Source organism: Palaemon carinicauda, chromosome 28, assembly GCF_036898095.1.
Source record: "Palaemon carinicauda isolate YSFRI2023 chromosome 28, ASM3689809v2, whole genome shotgun sequence".
Taxonomy (NCBI): domain Eukaryota; kingdom Metazoa; phylum Arthropoda; class Malacostraca; order Decapoda; family Palaemonidae; genus Palaemon; species Palaemon carinicauda.
In genome coordinates this window covers 48,541,980-48,563,153 of record NC_090752.1, presented here as the reverse complement: position 1 = coordinate 48,563,153, position 21,174 = coordinate 48,541,980, and the positions used below count along the sequence as shown (strand labels likewise).

At 37.9% G+C, this 21,174-nt stretch overlaps 2 protein-coding genes across 2 annotated transcripts in view; one reads left to right on the top strand and one right to left on the bottom strand.

Annotated features, from left to right (window-relative positions):
• LOC137621357 (membrane-bound transcription factor site-1 protease-like) overlaps positions 1-15,147 on the top strand; it is a 46,911-nt gene extending 31,764 nt beyond the window's left edge. The window contains 2 exon segments of the mRNA XM_068351656.1: positions 2,764-2,855; positions 15,092-15,147. Coding sequence (XP_068207757.1) covers positions 2,764-2,855; positions 15,092-15,119 — 120 coding nt within the window. The 3' untranslated portion in view covers positions 15,120-15,147.
• Nt5b (5' nucleotidase B) overlaps positions 1-21,174 on the bottom strand; it is a 434,421-nt gene that overhangs the window by 114,640 nt on the left and 298,607 nt on the right.

The following is a 21,174-nucleotide window of genomic DNA, read 5'->3' as shown; positions in this document are numbered from 1 at the left end:
GAAATAGGAAATAGAAATATAGACAGTCCCTAACCAGCAAACACAATGGGAACCGAGAGACCATTTGTACCTCGAATTGTTTATAAATTGTTTCGGTACAAGTACCGCTAGGGTTAAATTTTGGCCTAGGGTATGCATAGCCTAACTCCGATGCCTACGATTTTCAGAAATCAACATAGTCCCCTTTCATATAAGATCAATATCAGGTTATTGCAAATTATGTTTGATATCTTTATTACCTTACATTACTGTATATAATAATATAAAGTATGTTATTAAAAAAAGAAACGTGTAAGTGGCCGTACAAACACGATATGTTTATGTAAATTCTACCATTAGGCATAGTGTTTACGTTTTATATAAATTTACAGACTGTTTTAGTTTTGTTACCTAATTTTATGCTAGAAACTTACTGTATTTATCTATTTCATGAAAGGTTTTGGAAGAGTTAGATAAAATGTAGATGGATAGTTTACTTGGCTATTTTATTTACTGTTGTTTGCCAAAGGAGTAGGATGTCGATCGCCATTTGTATTGTTATGGTATGTCACCACTAACATTATTAGCTGATCAGCTGAGGTGCAACACACGCACACACACATTCACTCACTCACTCACTCACTCACTTTTACACATTGCAGTCAAATATATAGTACAGTGCATTGTAATATAATCATTAGGTAAAGAATACAATAAAGTATGTTTTCAAACCATTTTCTAATGGTGACAGAGATATGGTGAAAGGAGGCAAGTTAGCCGATGCCTTGGATAATTCGCTGTCGTCGGATAACTCGGTGTTGTCTTACAAATCGTGCCAATTGTTGAACTTGAAATGAACGAGCAATATTTACTATCTATATAACGGCTACTTTCATTTCCATTGAAATGCCTTGGCATTTCTTTACACTTGTACTACTATCACCACTAATCTTCAGCCATAGTTAATGTTATTGTAATTTACATAAATAAGGCAAAAATATGGCGGAGGTAATACACAGAAACAGCTACATTGATCACAATAGCATACACCGTTGAATTTTAATAAAGTGGGTCAGTGCTGAACGGCCTTTGTGGTGGAGGCGGGATTGGGATCCAGTCGGTAGTGGCACTAATTTCAAAATTATAACTCCACGGATTTTGAAGATATTTTTGACTTGAGGTAATTTGCATTCGTAAATCTGAAAGTTCGCAAATTGGATATTCATACCTTAAGGACTGTCTATATTGACAAATTAACTTGCACTTTACCCTTGAGGAGAGTTGTGGCTGGAATGCAGGAGATGAGAGATGAGGCGGGTGTTACTGCTTGGAGGGCGAATCTCGCTCCGTGAGAACTTTGGATCAAATATCGAGAGTTCTCTCTCTTGAACGCCATTCGCTATTACTAACTGAATCACTTAAAAAATGCTTTATGGGCACTTGGTTGTAATTTTTTTATAATCTTACATTTAATTTTGACAAGCAACCTATCTAGAGATGGGTAGTTTTGCCTTTTTTTTTTAAATGTGGTAAAATTAACATTAACACTGCGTGAATACTGTGTGTGGCTTATGGGCATGGCGTGATTGATTTCGTGCTTTTCTTGGTAGTACTTTTCCACACAAAATGTTTTTACGAAGGGAAGTTTTTGATCATCAACCAATACAATGGGAAATTTCATACATATATACTAAATTGCTCATACAGTATTCCATGATACTCGTAAACTGAGGTACAGTATTACTGTATCTAAAGCAAAGGTTATTAGGAAAAAGAAAGTTTATGAAGGTATTAGAAAAAGTAGTGTGAAGGTAGGAAATTATTGATGTCTGTAATTTTTAAAATATCAGACTAATTTTTTTTAGATACTATTATGTGTGTGAAACTAAAGGAGAAATAATTCATCATTCAGAGTAATAGTTAAAATTACTATTTTTTACATTGTTTTCTATGATGATTCTTGCCAAAATGTTTAGGTAGCTGTTGTTTGTTATGTCACTGAATTGTTCTTCTTTTGGAATTAAACTGTTTGAAGCAGACAAAACAAAGATTTAACTTGAAAAATGGTGGTGTATAAATTTACTTTAAATTTTTTGTTTTATTCAATTACTGTTTTAATGCTGTACATTGAAAATATTATGCAATTGACTTAAAAACTAATTAGTTATAGTAACTGAATAAATTTCTTTGTGCTGTCTCTTGCTTGGTTTCTAGGAATAGGGTTGGGAATTTTTCATGGGCATGCCTGTGCACATACATATTGACTTTGTGGATTTTCATTAACTAGTCATTAGTATACTGTATATATAAACACTTAAACCAACTTGAATTCTGCAGCAAAAATCTTTTTATTTGGTTTTTTGTACCTCATTTATTTGTTTTCCTTTGTTTATCACATGGCTATTTTACTTTTCTGCCTTGCTAATCTCATAAAAGAATTACAACTTTCCTCTTGGAAAGTATCACTTGTAGTGTGTATTTTATACACAAATAGTCAGTCTTTGAGTGGCCTGAATATCTAGAATGAAATTATGATACTAAATATATATATATATATTATATATATCTGGAAGCATCAACAGCTTTGTCACAAATTGGTTCCAACTACCTTTGTGGATTTTTTTATTGATCCACAAGGAAGTAGTTTTAAATTGCTTTGCACCATAAAGCACCTGAAGGTGTTCCATTGTTCAAGTTCTTTGCCACAGAAGATGAGAGTAACATTAGTCCATTCTCCAGCTTAAAGCTTGTAATTATGAGACATTCTTGTGATGTGCATTACAGAAAGTGCCGATGGCTCGATACACACGAGTTTGTGACGTGTTTTGTAATTGCTCTAAGAAATTGCTGACTGTTCGGTATCTTGTTGTGAACAGGTGAGTCAAGTACTGAGGTGCACTTGTTAATGTACCACAGAAAGTTTTATAGAGACAGAAGAGAATAATGATGGACAATCTTGAGTCTTTTAAAGCGTTGAGTGCTACACAGAGGGATAAGGTCTTTTTGTTGTAAATGTGTGTATTTAATTTGATTAGTGATGGCAGAAATAGAAAACAGGTATGTTAACCAAGTGATGCTTGAGTGAGCCATAATGAATGTAGTTTGGACATAATCATGCCACAAAGACTGTAATAACTATTGTGTTTAGAGGAGTAATTCTATTTTTAAAAATTCCTATAGTGCATACCATAATCATCCGTGTGTCCTGTATGCATGTTATGTTTAGGTTAATGATGGCAAGTGCTGTATGTATGTTTATTATTTGTTAATTAAATTTGAAGGATAGATGGTAACTTTTTGCATACATGCACATTTTAGATATAGATATTGTAGTTACAGTTTTTTCTTTTGTTTAGAATCATTTCTTGCCCTAGAAACTAGACTTGATATCATCAAGTTACTTTACCTCTAAATTATGGAATTGTAGTGCATGTCTTTTTTCATTTTTTATTTTGTATATTGTCCATATGTCACCTCAACCACTATATTTCAAGTTTACTTGTGCATGTGTATTTGCATGAAGGATCATTATAAACTTTTCTCATTTAAATTCATTTTCTTTTGAGTATTTTGATATCTATAAGCTGCAGAATGTCTTCTTTTCTAATTTGCATTTATTATTTCCATCATTGAAGGTTGGTTCTTACCGAAATAAAATTTAATGTAAAAACTGTAGGATATACTGTAGTTCATCTGTCAAGTACTTTTTTTACAGCCTGTTTATGATTTACATTTATTTTTTCAACTGCATTCCTTAATTATAAGATCTATTACAAGATTGTTTACATAACTTCAAGAAACCAATATTTTTAAACAAAAATACATGCTATGTCATTATGTCAGTATGAGGTACTCATTCTAAAATGCTTGATTTTGATATAAATGCTACTTCTGTGTTTTATATATGTCACTGAGACCTACCTTTAAAACATTCAGAAAACATAGCCTCCTATTAAGTCAAAGTATTTTAAGTAATTCATCTGTCCAATGCTAATTAAGATAGCAAGGGAGGAAGATTTGAGGTGACTTAGCCTGTGCTTTCAATAGATATTTACCTAGGAGACTCTTGTACAGTATATCTGTTAAAGATATGAACTAATACGGAAAACATAAATGTAGTTTGTTACATTGACTAGTGTTACTATGTTTTAAATATTTAGCAGATATGGATAGTGAAAACTTGTAAAATATTTCCGTTCAAGATTCTTATTTCATACAAACAAACCCCTTCCTGATGAAGTTTTACATCCAAGGAATGACTGATGATTATCTTTGGAATCTCTTAGAAATCTTTAGGAAACACTGTCCAAAGGTCATCCTGATTATTCAGGAGACTTCTCTTTGGATGCAACCAATAGCTTTAGTTTGTAAAGAAGGAACTTCCTTATCTCAGTGGACATCAAGAGTATTACCAGTTGCAGTGATGACCCACAATAATATCAGGCTTCAAAGATATCTCATCAATTTACTGGTGATGATATCTCTTCTTGTAGACCTGCAACACCAACTTCAGTTATTCTAAGAGTTGGGAAACATCTGAATATAGCCAATTTCCTATCATGCAACCAGAAACACTATTCGTCTCAATAAGTAAAGACTGGCAGTAGCTGTAATCTTGGTGCATTTGTGCACAAAGACAGTAATGGGAAGACAGGAACGTCGCTTGGAATTCCGTGAGCATTTGCCCACTTTAGTAAGGCGCGTTGGCAACAGATGGCACTGGTATATTGTGCGCTTGTCATCTGCTACTTGCTTACTCAAGTCAGAGTTCCCAGATGAAAAGATTTCACCATTCTTTTCAAACTATGAAGGGTGTTTTTTATCAGGTTTGATACAAATCTGTGCTAAACCATGAATAAAACAAAATTTAGCATTAAAGAAATGTACCAATGGTTTTTCTATTTTCATTTAAGCTCATTATATTTTGTATTTTCATCTTTCTTGGGAGAATTTGGGATCTCTCTATCTGGTAACGCTGACTCAAGTCTTCAAAACAACTGTAGCAATGCCATCAACGTATGTAAAATAATAAGCATATATTGAATATATTGCCCTTCAAGCATAAACTATCATTTAATGGTGCATTTTTTCTTCGCATTTGTCAATGCAAAGTTAAGGTAAGGTTGTATATTGAATGTATATATAATTATAACTTGCAGAACATGTATACTTTATCAAAGTCTGAGATTATACATTGGAACAGGGCCTAATAGAGGCAAAGACCACTTCGAGAGGCCCTTATTTTACTAATGTAAGAGCAAACTCTTACCTCGAGAAACAAAAATCACAGTAAATGCAGTAAACATCAAAGCATCTTTAATTACCATTTCTCTATATGGTATGAGAAAAATGTGACTGTTAACAAGCCTTAGACAATATCAGACAACCCACCACTAATCTCCCCATCTATAGTTTAGTCTTAGGCACGGGTCCTATTTTAGATGTGTGTTTCACATATTCTGTAATTTATATTTGTAATGTTATACATACGTTAAATACTCGGCCTTTACCTTAACTTACATTTTTAGATGTGTGTAGTCTTAAGATTAGCCATATTCTAAAGGTGATATATGCTGTCAGGTGTTTAATAATAGTACTGTAATATTGTAGATATTACATACAGTATTATTAAATTTTGTATTAACTCATCGTCTTGTGTAAAGGAATCCCGTAGTTTTTTTTATTTAGCTAATTATTTGGGTGCATCGGCAATAGATGGCGCTGATCAGGCACACAAATTTTTTATAGGTAGGCTTTCCTGTCTTCCCTTTACTGTCTTTGATTTGTGTAAGAATTCCCTGATTGTTGTGGCTTGCTGTCTTGCTGCTTGTATACTGTAGTCTGATCCTGCTGCAACAATTGATTGACGTCAGTAGGGAGCACTTTTCTTATAAGTAATGGGTTTTAATAAAAAAAAAAAGGTTCATTGTACATACAATATAGCCCTTCAGCAAATTTTAAGGGAGATAAGCTATTAATACTCCTGAAAGGCAAAATGAGCCTTGGAAGATGTGAGCAAGAGCTCTTGAGAAGAGACAGGCGACCAATCTCAAGGCTTTAACAAAATAAAGAAATTGCAATGAATAGTTATCTGGAGAAACTAAAAGCTAATACACAGGAAATCCTATATCAGCAGATACAAAGGCAAGATTGAGGGAAGATTAATATGTCAGTATAAGGATTTCCAAGAACCAAGACTCTTGACCAACAAAGGTAAAACCAGTCTTTCCACAATTAACTGATCTACAGAAAAAGAATTCACATACAGAACAAGTAAATTACTTCTTTACGGTTAAAACTTTTGAAAATATTTTCCACCACAAGGGCCATCTATAAATAAAGTTCAGATTTTATTTTAAAAGCAAGTACTCTACTGGAAAAAAACCTCCTGTCCTACCATTTGTTACTTTCTCAGATTCAAAAATATGCGGTCGTATCCAAGAAGAGTATTCTGGATTTAATTGAAATAATCACACTGTTCTGATCAGTCTGAAGATGAGGTCCTCTTCATCCTTTTTGTGGAAAGTAAGCAATTGGATGGTGAAAGAAGCTTGGTCTTTCATGTTTGCCCGGAGTTTTGGTCTTTTCCACAAAGTAGTTTGCAAAAGAAACACCTATAAAAATTTCATTCCTAGAATCAGTTACCACACCAGAAAGAATGGAGCTTGTTGAACGATCCTGAACAAACATCAAGAGAAAGACTGGCGTATGTATTATGTCGGAAAGAGACATAATCCAATAATTCATAAGTTCTTAAAAGGCTCTTTAATGCTAAAGGATAATTCTGTCTTCAATGCTGGACAGATCTTCAGAACTTCTTCCTCGGGATCTGGTATGAATAGTGTTTCACTGGAAAGCTCATATTGAGTGTAGGGTGCTTGCAAATTAGTCCTGCTATCGTAAGAAATGTGAGTGACCATCAGCAAAGAAGGACGGTTGAAGACCTGGGAAGTGTGCCTGTTGCTGAGGAAGATTCACAATCATCTTGTCTGAAGTAAATACCTTTTCTGTAAGGAGAGAATGTTGAAGAACTTGAAAAAGGTCCCTGATGCTAAATGAGAATTATGGTATGCCTTTAACTTAGGCTTCATCCTCCAAGACTAGGAAAGCAAGTTGTTATTCAAGATGAAAGTTATCAGCGAATCACCAATAATGTCTAGTATTTGACTCTTACCTAAGAGCTTCAATGCTAGATGTCTTAAAAATGTACACCTGTATGCTGCTATCCTAGAGACTGTTTTGGTGATATTTTGGCTGAAAGTGTTCCTCACTTGAAAGAGGGGAAACTTCCTGAGATATTACTACAGCCACCTTGGAAGGAGCATGAGAAGTTTTATCGAAACCATCAAGCTGTTTTAAGGTATTTCCAGTCAAGATTGAGTATCCAGTAAAGGGACAAACATCAAGATGATAAATTTTCTTTGTCATTTTTAGCACTAATATAGTACAGCCAATGAACTCAAAGCTGACGTTAGCTATTTAGTGTAGCTTGAGAAGGCTGTCAGGTTCAACTGATTCTACATATCTAAATCCATTTTTGTAAAGGGCTTAGCTTTTCCCACAGTGGTGACTTGAGTCCTAAAAATTAATCCCACTTATCTCAAGCTGAAGGGATCTGATAATAGGTTTCAGGGATTTGGGGAAGAAAATCCTCTTTAGGGAATAAGGGAATAATACCAGTTTGAGCTGTTGAGGAAGAATAAGGCAAGCACCTCCTGTCATCAGTGGTAGAAGAACTCCCTTTTCCCTTTGCTTAAAGTGAGTAGATACAAAATAGGGAGGATTTCTGCAGAGAAGAAATCCTCCATCCATATCTTTCCCTTAATTGCTGGAGCCAGAAATTATGACCAGACATGGTAGTGTTTATCCCCAAACAATTGGGGTAAGAATGGTTTTCAAAATGTAAATCATTGGACCATCCAGAAGGAGTAGTTGACTAAAGATACCCTAGAAAAGAATGATGACCAGACAAGTTTCATGCACAAATAGCTCTTATGCTTAGTAAGCAGTCATTGTACAAGCCAATCTCAGACATCTACACTAGTTAATCATGACAACTCACACCCGGAGTTTATTAAAAGACAAAGATTTTGTACTTAAATAGAAAGAATCCAAAGAATTGTACTTGTGAGATCAACCACATGAAAGAAAATAGGACACCCACAGGAGAGGTTTGTCTCTGTAAGGGATATTACTTAATACAGTACTGTATGTACTGTGCACAGCAGCAACCTTTTGACAACTGATGTATTTCTTTTATGCAATGCTTTAGGTATCTATCCACATAGCTGTCAAACTTTTATCTTTCTTTCAATTTTTTGTGCTTATTCAAAGATATAGTATATCTATCAGGGTGGGCCTAAATATTTTGAAACGGGACTTGATTGTCTTGTTGAACTACTTCAAAATAAGTAAATAAAGGAAAGACTTTTGCAGGATGAGTATAGCAACTGAACAGGAGTCAGCATGGAGAGCAGTATTGTGGATTAAAGACTGATGGACAAGGCAGATAGTATGATAAGAGCCCATTTTTCATACACATAAACAAGTAATAAAATTCTATTTACTGACATAGGGGGGATTGTGATTGTTTAATTTTTCTTGTCGAGAAAACTTTGTTTTTGAGTCCATCAGTCACTGCTTGTAAGAAGTTCTTATGTTCTCTGTCATAACCAAAGGGTAGTATAGTAATTATAGTTGTTCCTTCACTAACAAACCTTACGTTATTTATATGGATATTTTTTCTGCAAAGCTGGAAGGTAGCCAATAGACTAAAAGTGCGAGGTGGCCACATATATCCACTGACAGCTCGATGAGCTGCCTCACTTTTTTCGTCTTTTGTCTGGTAGAGAACGGATGTCTCCGCTTTCTCGTCCTCAGGGCTTAGCCATCAGACTACAAATATTGCTTCACACTAACTTTCTCTTTTCAGTTGTGAGTGCGCTTCCTCTTTGACGCTCCCTTGCAAATGTGTCCTGGCCAGGAAGGTTGCTCTTGTTGCACCTTCATGTCGTTGGTTGAGAACAACCCCCATCTGTTGTGTCCAGCCTGCAGGGGGCGTCGTTGCGAGCAAGGTTCGCCCTGCAACGAGTGTAGGCAGTGACCTGTCTCCCATTGGGAGAAATTTGGGCATCACAGGAAGAAGGCCAAGCAAGATCTTTCTTCTCCGGGGTCCTCCTCTGGCAGGAAAAGAGCTGGGACTTCTTCCCACACTCATTGATCTCTACCCGAAGCTCCTCCTCACCCGTCTTCCTCAGGGGAACGGTCGAGTAGGAGCACCGACAGTCTAACTCCTTGGCAACCTCGGGATACTGGGGGGTGTTGATGCTTCCCCTAGAGCCATTCTCTCTTGCAGGCATGGTTATCCTTGGGGGTTTCTGCTCCCCCTTCGAAGGAATCGTTGCTGCAAGGAGAGATCCGTCCCCTGTGGCCTCAACAGCCTTCACCCTAGACGTGTGTAAAGTCCATCTCTCGCCGTCTGCTGGCCCTTCCACATACGGACGAGGTGACTGTTCCCACTTGCCCCTCCAACAGCCTCTTGCTGACGATGTGTCCTCTCGCTATCGTGGGAAGACATTGTCTCCTAACCCAAAACCTTCTGTTTCTTCCCACAGCTCAGGAAAGGTTCCAGCTCGCGTGCGCTCCCCTCACCAGCTGCAGATGTTAGGCAGGATGATCATCAGGCGGCCAGCGCTCCATCTGCTCGTCCATCTGGACGATCACCTTCACGAGCCTGACGCTTAGTCTCCGATCATCGTTTATGGCATTCAAAGGATCACAAAGATCGCTCGCAATCTCAGCATTCTTCTTCCCGAAGACGCTTACACTCTAGCGCTAAGCGCTTGCACCAAAAAGATCGGAGGTCATCACGGTCTAGGAGTTCATCTTCCAGGAGACCTTCTTCATCTCGATCACGAGCTGAGCGCTCACAATCACGGGCTTCACGCTCACGATCACGAGCTGTATGCTCACGATCCCGTGCTAGACAATCGCGATCAAGATGATCACAATCACAAGGTAAACTTTACTCTCGATCGTGGGCAAGATGCTCATGATCAAGAGCAAGGCGATCACGCTGACGAGCAGGACGCTCACGATCACGAATAAAGCGCTCCAGTCAAAGATCGAGAAGATACTCTTCACGAGGACGACTTAGGCGCTTGTGCTCTCTATCTGCATGGCACATTACACCCGTAGATCTCCTGCTGATCCTTCTCCTAAACGATCCTTGACCGGACAAGGTCTACCTGAAGGAAAACACGTTCAGAAGTTTCTCCCAGTGCTACCTCCAGCGCCTTTCAAGGCCTGGGGTGTCTTCTGTAATCGTTCACCTACACGATGCTCTTCTACACACTCCTCACATCGCTTGCCAACGCAACGCGTTGCCCCATTTGGAGGTTTCCATCTTCTCCTCCAGCGAGTATCCAAAATGCCATGGCGCTACAGGAGCCTCAGAGGTTATCTCCTCCTCGCTCATCATCTATTGCTCGCGTAGATGTGTCTTCTGCACGTGAATTGCCTGTTATTGCGAGAGAACCTGCCGTTTCTGTGAGTGTCTCACGCGTTGAGGTCACAACTGCGAGAGCAAGCGAGGATACAACCCCTCCAACAACGTCCTCCGCAACTGACAGCTCTAGCAGTAGGCTGATTCCCTTTCCGGAGGGATTCAAGGAACCCCTGAACAAGTTCGCGGTCATTACCATATCTCCAGACCGTCCTGATCGGATCACTAAAGAGAATATGCTTGTGCCCATGAGGTTGTTTCCTAGAGACTGGTCCTTCTTAACGTAAATCCCGACAGCGTTTTACTCCTACGGGACTCTAGAAGGAGACTCCAGACTTGCCAAGATTCAGGGATCTTCCTTCTTGATACGACACCTTCATGTCTTTGCTTCAGAAGTCACTTGGTTTGGGCCTTCCATCTGCCTTTCCTCATCCACACCAACCATGGTTTACCCCTAGTATTCTTCTGGATCAGGTCCTTAGGAGGAAATCTGCACAGAGCAGTACTGTCCCTTCGGTACATAGGTCATCTCCATTTCGACCAAGTACCAAGGACAAACGAGACTCTGCAGCTGTACCATCTTGACGACCTCTTCCCTTAATGCTTCACGACCTCTTCCCTTAATGCCAATTCTTTCGAGCGAAAGGGTGACAGCTCAGCAGAAAAGGAAGATGAAGCGTATCACTCCCCTTCACGTGGACTTCATCTAACCCCGCACAAGTAGGGACTTAGGCTCTCCCTGGGAGATCTCTATTCACCCCTTCCAGCCTCAGCCCAAGATTGTTCCTCCAGACCAACGTCCGGCCTCCCTTCCACCTGAGGAGGAACAAACCTGGGTTCCCGAGTCTCAGGAATCTTAGGAACTGCAAGGTCCCTCTAAAACTTCCATCTTAGAGGAGCACTTTCCTCCAAGGAGAGTCGAAAGACACTAAGATTGTTCCTAAGAATACTAAGGCGATGGAATCTCGAAGGCAGGAACTGGTTAAGGGATCTCCTGAGGCAGATCCTTCTCATGTCCCAGTTGACAACCTTGACCTACCCCAGGCTTCTATGGATGAAAGCCTGGAGGTAGACTATTTCCCGGACACTGATGAGGAATATCTTCAAAGACAGCAAGTCCAAAGTTCCACTCCGAGGTGGAGCGTAAGGAGTCGGAACATGCCTTCTGGCAAGTCCTTGCTTGCAAAAGATCCTTTAGTAAGCTGTTGGATCCTGGCACTGCTCCACAAGAAGGCAAGGATATGGTTCTGGACCAAGTATTGGGTACCCAAAACCTCCTAATACTAGTGCAGTCCTTCCTTGGTCAAAAGGTTTGACTGCAGCCAGAAGGAAAGCCATCTCCCAGATAGCTGGCACCTCTAATTCTCTTAGAGCAGGTTCTTCTTGATCTCTCTGGCTTCTTTTCATATTACAGAGGAAGTATTATGAGATCCAGGATGAGCCTCATCCTTACCTGACTCTTGACCCTTCGGTAGAATCTCTTACCAGAGGTGTCTCAGTTCAGAGACTAGCTTTGTTGAGGGCCTCCCTTTCGGCATCTGAGCCCCTAAACATAGCAAAAGGCTTAAAGTACGCCATGCAGGCTGCTTTGTGGCTTGACCTACGGTTGGGGTCGTTGAAGCAGATTGTTCGATCCGAGGACCTTTCCAAAGATTCGACAAGAAGGTCCCTGGAATCCTTCCTTTTGTTGGGTACTCGGACCTTAGAGTTCCTTTCACACCTCGCGGTCAACCTGTGGGCGATTGCAATTTTTAAGAGAAGGGATACTGTGATTGGGAGGTTCCACAGGCAGGTGCCGAAAGTTCAGGTTACGCTCCTTCGGAACTCGACCCTCAAGGGAACCTCTCTTCAATCCAGAAGAGGTAAAGAGAGCAGCTGATATGCTGATATGTGGAGAAAATCATACAAGGATTCTCCTCCACAGAACGATGACTTTATGGCCTTATGGAAGGGCTCCTCAGATCCCCAAAGATTAGCCCAGATCATCACATCCCTCGACTTCTCGATCCACAGGATCATCTTAGGTGTCTAAGCGACCCTTTCAGTCCAAAGACCAGAAAGGGAGCAAACCTTTCAGAGGAAGGATAGGTGGTAGAGGGGTCAGTCGACGAGGTCATTCCCGCATGGGAGGGCAATACTCTCATCAGTCCACCAGTGGTAGGATGCCTGCAACGCCTCTGGCAGAGATGGCAGTTTCATGGGGCGGATCCCAAGACAATCACAGTGGTCGGCATAGGGTATTATCGCATCCCCTTCATACAATCTCTCCCTCCTCGGACTCTGGATCCAATTCCGTTAAGCTCCTATGCAAAGGGATCCATAAAGGAGCTGCCCCCCCCCCCCCCTCATAGCTCCCTTATGGCATCATGCATAATGGTTCCCGAACCCTCTGCACCTCCTGAAAGAAATCCCAAGAGAATTCCCTCCGCAACATAATCTACTCTAACAGCCGCATGTGAACATTTTTTACAAGGCCGTAGCTTCGCTGCAACTTCACGCCTGGAGACTATCCAGCCCCTCCTCTTTCTGAGAGGCTTTTCGAATCAAGTTGCAAAGAGGATATCTGGATACCTGCAAACATCTTTGGCTTCAGTCTACCAGGCCAAGTGGGTTGTCTTCTGTGGGTGGTGTCATGGAAGGGGTATCTCTCCCCTCAATGCCACTATTCCAACAATAGTTCTTCGTTTACCTTCGAGAGGAAAAGCTTCTCTTGGTCTCAGCAGTGAAAGCTTACCGCTCAGCCTCTAGTCTTGCCTTTGAACTGAATGGAGATAATATTTCCTCTTCGTTGGAGTTATCTTTCCTCATGCAGTTTCGAGATTACCTGCTTCCAGTATACAAACCATGATGCCAAGCAACAGATCGCCACCTCACTTTGAAGACGGTTTTCCTACTCGCTTTGGCTTTGGCCAAAAGGATTAGTGAACTTTATGGTCTTTCCTATGGCGTCGTCCATTCAAGGGGAGGGGGGAGGTAATACTCGGCTTCGTCCCTGAGTTTATCACCAAGACTCAAAATCCCGGAGTAACGGATCCTGGACTCGGGCCCTTTGGGATCGAGAATTTTTATTCTGTAACAGAGGATCCAGATCAACTGTTACTTTGCCCAGTGAGGAGTTTGGAGTATTACTTCAAAAGAACCACAGCAGCTTGCCCCCAAGTGTTAGCACTCTTCATCAGAATGGGGAATGTCAAGAGGAGGATTACAGAGAATACCATCTCTACTTGGATTCGCAAGGGGCATTGAATCCCGATCCTCTTCCAGCTTGACAACCCAGAGCTCACGACGTTAGGGTCGTTGGTATGTCCCTAACATTAAAAAAGAACTACTCTGTGATGCAGGTGCTACAAACGGGCATGTGTAAGTGTCAATCACCGCCCACTAATTGCAAAACATGACCCACAGGAATATGGAAACATTCTCCATTGGTCCTGTGGTGGCTGCACAAGTCGTTCAAATACCTCAGGCTCTTTGATGGACAAGTAGCAGATGGTAAAGGGCAAAGGTTTCCCGGGATTAGTCTGGGATGAATGTGAAGAATAACTGGCTCTTTCTTTCCTGCATCTTCCTCACTCTTGGGGAACAGCACCCCCAGTCCTCTGCAAGCTGACCTCGCCTATCTGCAGGTAAAACCATTTCCTTTGTGTAACCTAGTATTGAAATAATACTTGTTACACCCCCATACCACCTTGTGAGGTGGGATTGGGTAACGTCTATGTGATTGATTCAAAAGATTCCTATGTTTCTGAGAACTCTTACCTAGACCAGTCACATTGCTAGTATCACAAACACACAGATTGCTCAGGCCACTAACCATGCATTGCATGAAACTTAGGGAGGTGTTGGGGTTTTTTCTCCCTGTTACATACGGGAAAAACCCTTGGTCAAAAGCCAAGCCAGTGTGTTCAGACTTCCACCCACCTAAGGTGCGAGTGAATTCCTATAAATAGCAAAATGGTTTGTATTTAGTGTTGGAACAAATAACAAATTTGAGAGTAATTTGTATTTTTCCCATTAATGCAGACCTGTAGCTATTTATACAAATTGGCCCGCCATCACCTGTCCCCCAGAAGTCCTGCCTGCAATCAAATGTGACGAGACAACACTAGTGTGTGAGTGAGCGGGGTAGCAGGTACCTTGCTTAAAAGTCTTATGGCTAGTCTTCAAGCTTTACCGAAAGAACAATTCCTATAAATAGCTACAGATGTGTATCATTAGGGAAAATATAAATTACTTCCAAATTTGTTATATTGTGGATTTAATGCAAATTGATACTGTCAAAATGTTTCACCAACATTTCAATTTACTCCACAGAATTGACCAGTATTACAACTTACTAGAAATGCAATGTACAGGTTTTTTAAATATTCTATCTGAATAGATTTAAGTGAATCAAGCAACAAAGTAGAAACAGTTTTCATTTCTCAGGATGTAGCAGCTTATAATGTCAAAATGCAGTATGAAAATGGCAGAATGAAAGACAGAAGTGGAGTGACTTTTATTATATAGTATTTTACCTCATTATGAGAGGAAGTATTAGATTTTCTCATTATAATATCTTTTAAATGATAGGGAAGCCTAATAGTCAAGTATTTTTCTTTTTTTCAGGTGGTGCTTTAGAATCGCTTTCTTATAGCTCGGAAAGAATACCTGCTTATGCCATACTATCTGTCATAGTAGTTATCTTATTGGTGTGCTATTGGTACCGTTCCCGTCATCGTCCCAAACGCCGACGTAATAAACTCCGCAAGGTGGTCATGGCTGCTATTAATGGCAGGCTTCCATCCGTCTAAATATCATTTGCAACTTCAAAGACACAAAGTAAAATTTATGTGAATAAAAAAGGATATCTTTGTAGGTTTAAGAGAAATTTTGTGAAATTCCTATTTATATTTTACACTTGTTTGAATGAAAAACTATCACAAATTATTTCTTAAAGAGAGTGAGTAACCTACTTCAATATTAAGAATGTGTTTGAATATGTTGTATTTGTTTTGACTTTTGCTACTTATTGTGATTTCTTATATTGTGACCTTATATATACCTCAGCATTGCTATGTAGATGTTTTGTCACACATCTGTTTTTTTTATTCCTTTATTAATGTCATTTTAATTCTTCTATATCTGTATATTCAGTTCTCTCTATTCCATCGTGCAGGTACTGTATAGTTCAAAATTAGTCACCCTGTCCACTGACTGATTTGCCATAGAGCTCTGCTGGTATTTTTTGAATGTTGTGTTGATTGGAACCAGGCATAGGGAAAGAACAAATGAGCTAATTGTCTGGCTTTATTGCTGAATAATATACAGTATATGGGCTCAGTTAGTTAAAATCCTGATAAAGTACACTAAGGTTGTTTCTGTCTTTGTGATAAAAAGTATTGGATGTTGTACAGAGTATTTTCAACTATTAATTTTGTTTATCATGTTATTTGATACAGAATGTAACTGAATCAAAGGACAATATCTCTCTCTCTCTCTCTCTCTTTCTTTTTTAACCACTGCCCAATGTGTGTTGCTTATATAGCAACAAGTTCCTTGAATTTTTTAACCATTTAGTTTATGACGATTCTTTTATATTATGTATTTCTAATTAGAATCCCTGTATGTTTTTCTTTCGGCATTAATAAAGGAAGCTTGGTGTGAAAATACATACATATAAGGTAGTGCTCTGAAGTTCTCTTGATGTGGGTGCTTTACTTGATCCTGTATCATAGTTTGCAGATGGCTATTTTTTTTATCTCCTCTTGTAAAAAGTACAACACTTGTAGTGTCAGTAGATGCACTGTCAAGTATAATTTAATGTGTTAATATTTTAATGTATTTATTAATTTAGACAACTTTTGATTTGATATTTCATGTTGTTTTTATATAGGGAACAATAGAATAGGAACTTAGAGATGACATTTTGTGCATCGTTAAAATTCTTTATGTACTGTGTTATTTGTATTTTTTATAGCACATGGAAGATATATGTGATATGTTTCACATCTTCTGTACATAGATTTTTTATAATGTAGCAATAGGGGATGAGAGGATTAATGCATATTTTTTCCCATTAGCAATATTGTATTAGTTGAAGAATTTGTTGTATCATTATGCTTCAGATTCCCCATTAGAGATTTGAAGCTGTATTCTGCAAATACTTAGTCTTTCATGAACATGTATGTGATATTGACTTTTCGTAATCTGTGGAGGTGTGCAAAGTAAGCATGAGAGAAAGTGAGGCACTCTAAGTCTCCTTTACATTGTTGAATCATCTTTTTGTGATAAAAGGGATATTCTCTAGATATTTATTGTTAGCTCAAACCTAATAGCTATAGAAATTGGAGTGAGACTTGATTTATTAGCCTATCACTCTACAGGTTAGGGTTGTTTATGTTATGCAAAATTTTTCTCTCTATGTTTGAAATTACCTATATTTGCATCTTAAGACTAGATTATATTTATTTGCATTTATAGCCTTGTAACTGAAAATGAAAAAAAAATATTTTGATTTTTACTAGATTTAATCATATTTCATGCTTGTTTCTTTTTTTTTCATTGGAAGTATAGCTCAAAACTTTTTTTTATTTTTTAATCAATTCATTTTTAGATTAGAAATTTTATAATTTATTCTGTATGGATATGCTAGTTCATCTCATTGCTTTAAATAAGGAAGCTATTGCTCTTTTGGTTAATTTTAAGTTCACTATAACCAAAGAAGTTGTTTATACATACAAGTATATAATTGTTTATATGTTATGGGATTTTGTAGAATAAAGTGCAGCTTTATCATTACTGTTGAATTTCCTTTTTCTGTACAGTACCTTGGAATTTATACATTTTAAAGTCAGGGCGACCTATTCAGTGATAGTTAAAAGTTTTGTGCTCACTGGTATTATGAGCTACTTATCATTTAGTTCTAAATATACTGTAATCCCATTGAGAATAAGAGCTTTGTGTAACATACGTGTCCATTTTTTTAAAGCCTGGTAACCTATGCAAGAGCAAAAGTTTTAAAGTATAAAAATGATTTTCTCAAGTCACACCTCTGGAACAAATCATTGTTATAGATTTTTAGATGTCTGTTTTGACATTTCCTGCATTAAACAAAGAATTATTTCTTTCCACTGTCTTTTTTTAAAGTGCACGTCTTGTCAGAACCTTCTTCCATTTCTCGGGGTGTTTCCCAGGGTTTTCATTTTGCTTATATGAAATGAACTAAAATTAAGAAGCTCAGCTAGAATGCTAGTAAGCACTAAATTTTTTTTTTTTTTTTTTTTTTTGTATTAAATAAAAGGCTTCAACACTCCACTACTATATTATTATTGTTATGTTTGAGAATACAAAGTCAAATAAGTAAACTGTAGGTGGATATTGCTGTCATTGCAACTCGTGCTATTTGCCAGAAGATTTTTGTTAGCTGCACTTGTTTTTTATCTGCATACTTTGTGTTGATATTTCATTTCTTCCATCCAACTGTACAAGCTTGTTTATTTTTCAATTTTTGGTGCAACACCAGGATTTTCCACAACTTGCACCATTGTGATGGGTGGCCTTCCAAGCCCCAGCACTGGCACATATAGTCTAAATTCTATACATCCAGCTAGTTGCTAAGTTCAATAACTTGCTCAAAATTACAGTATGTCTTTAAGAGGTGAAAAATGAATCAAGATTGAATTGAAAAAAAGTTGAACAGCTCAATGTGGAAAGAAAGCAGAAATTATTAGACCCAGAGGGAAATAGCAAAAAGTATGGTGTTTATTGATCTAAATAAGAAAGTACATATGAAGCCAACTAGATGAGGATTTAAGATCAGAGGGCTAATTGCTTAGAAGTAAGTACTGTATAACCTTAATATAGTATAATTAGGCAAACCCACAAAGATGATAATTCAGAAATAAGTTTGCATGAATAGTATTGAACCTTTGTCCTTTTTTTTCTCTTAATTGCTTATGTTGTCATAATCATATTCACTTTTATAAAAATGCCTTGTGTGAATATTAAGCTTTTATTAGCTTGTTGATTGGTCTTGACAGGATGACATGATAAGATCTAAGGAACATAGCAATATAAATAATATTAAAATAAACAAATAAGAAATAAACATATACTCCATAGTCAATTTTATAAGGACAATACTCTCATTGTACTTTGAAGCATCTCGGGCCAATAACTGCATCTACTTTTTAGCTTGCTTTGCTGCCATTCTCACTTCCTTTTTTTCATCTTGCTGCTGCTGCTCTTTATAACTTTTACTTAGTAGCGCAATTGCGTTTTTTCCCCACTTGTGGCAAGTGTAGACTACTAAAGGTTTTTTATAGCATACCCTTATTTATGCCTTAATTTTTTCTGGTTTTCTCATATCTTCCTAGCATCTTAAACTTTAATACTAAAAATTTCCTTTCATATTAACAACAATCCCTCTGAGCAAGAATTTATTGAGGTCTTGATTTAATTTGATGAAAGGACAAAATGCAACTATGTTTCAGATCGGGGGTATACCAAAATTGTTTTTAACATGGAGTCTTATGTTTATGATAATAGAAAATATCACAAGAAATTCAGGATGACAAAATAAATTTAGTGATATAAGTGATGCCAGAATTGTATTAAATCAATTTGTATTAAGTAAGTCGTCCAAACTTATGCAAGGGGTAATTACACATTAAAAAGTAAATTCTTGTAATTTCTGGTTAACTTTAAACCACATTACTGTACTACTTTATTGCTAAATAATGGTTGTTTACCATGAAATTGGGAAGTGGAGAGCTATGGTCAAGGTTTTGAAGGTTAATCAACATCCATTATACTAGGGTATACATGGACTAAGGCAGCAATTTAGAGGAAAGTAAATAAAAGTAGCCTACTGCAAACTGTATGAAATTGAATGAGAGTTGCAGACTTGGTAATTTGAAATATCCTTTTAGGAGAGAATAAATATTTGTGATGGATACTCAACACCTGTACTACTCTAGTAAAAAAATGGGACACAAAGTTTGTAAGTTTACAAATGGAGCTAAATGCATATGTTTTGCCTTATGGCCCAAATTTATAAATGCAAATGTGGTGGTAGGTCCCTTAGCTATAAAATTTCAAAGAATGAGAAGGTATGGGACACAGATTATCAGAAAAGTAGTAGATATGACAGTATCAGGACTAAAACGTTACGTGAAGTCCAAGGAAAACTTCCCTAGGACTGTTATTGCTGTCAATGCACCAAAAGTTGTTTATTGTTGACATTACTTACAAGTGTTTGAAGCATCCCTTTGGTCCTCGGTTACCACCATTTCTTAGCCTTCTACCTTAACTCCATTCTTGTCAACTTTACTCCGTCTAGCTGTCCAACTATTAGTCTCTTTTACTTCATACTATATCTGTATGGTCCCCCCGCCTCCGCTATTTCCCCTTTACACAGAATACCCTCTTCATGCCATGTTGCCCAAGTTTTATAAATCAAAACATGGAGAAATGGGTCAGTTGAAGATGTGGATCTAGTGGGAATCCAAGCTGGAAATGCACAAAGGCTTCTTAAATTACTGTTCATAAAAGATTATTCCAATATAAAAGCATTGTTGTTTGAGTTATTCTGATCTTGTATGATGAGATTGATAAGGAGGTTTTTGTAGTGTATCAGTCCAAAGACTAACCTAAAATATTTTGGCACGCCAATACCCTTTCACTGAGGAAGTGGACCCTAAACCATGAGTTGGGATTTACACCTAAACCAGTAGCTAGAATTTACAAGTATAAAAAACAGCAAACTTGGGGTCAACAGTAACCCATACCATCATTATAATTCAAATTTGAAAGAAGGCAATTGTTAATTTAAAAAGGTTAACCGTTTGTAAAGAAAAATTCACTATGATTAGCTTACAAAATTAGAAAGTATGAAAAAATTAATCTAACATGTTTATATAATCATTTTGAAAAAATAAAGAATCAAGTTAGTATTAAATAGAATTTTGAAGCAAGCAGCTAAACTCGATGTGCACTGGTCGGCATAGGCCTATAGTAAACTACTCTAGGGTCTCTGCAGCATCCCTTCTGTCCCCTAAGTGCACTTGTATATCTATTCCCATTTTAATTCCATCTAACTGTCCACCCCCTTTCACTTCTTACTCCAACTTTGGAGTTCAATCTCTGTTCCACATAGGTGCTGAATGGCTTTCCAGGACTAGGCCTTCTGGTCCAAAATCATAAATCAATATATACAGGTCAGACACTATATGACATCCCTAACTCTAGACTGGGTCGTATTATTATTATTATTTATTACAAGCTAGGCTATAACCCTAGTGGGAAAAACAAGATGCTACAAGCCCAATGGCTCCAACAGTGAAAAATAACCCACATGAAGAAAATAAATAAACTACAAGAGAAGAATAAATCAAAATAAAATATTTCAAGAACAGTAACTACATTCATTAGATCATTCCCACACAAACTATACAAACTTTAAAAAAAAAAAGAGGAAGAGATAGAACAGCATGGCTGAGCATAACCCTAAGCAAGATGACTAAATGCAAGGCAGTGGAAGGCCATGGTACACAGAGGCTATGGCACTACCCAAGACTAGAGAACAATGGTTTGATTTTTTACTATGATAAAAAAGCTCCCTTCCATAGCTAAAACGTTTCTTCTAACGTCACCCACAGGAAAGTAGCAGCTGAACATTTACATTAAAGTAGTTATAACCCTCTGAAAGA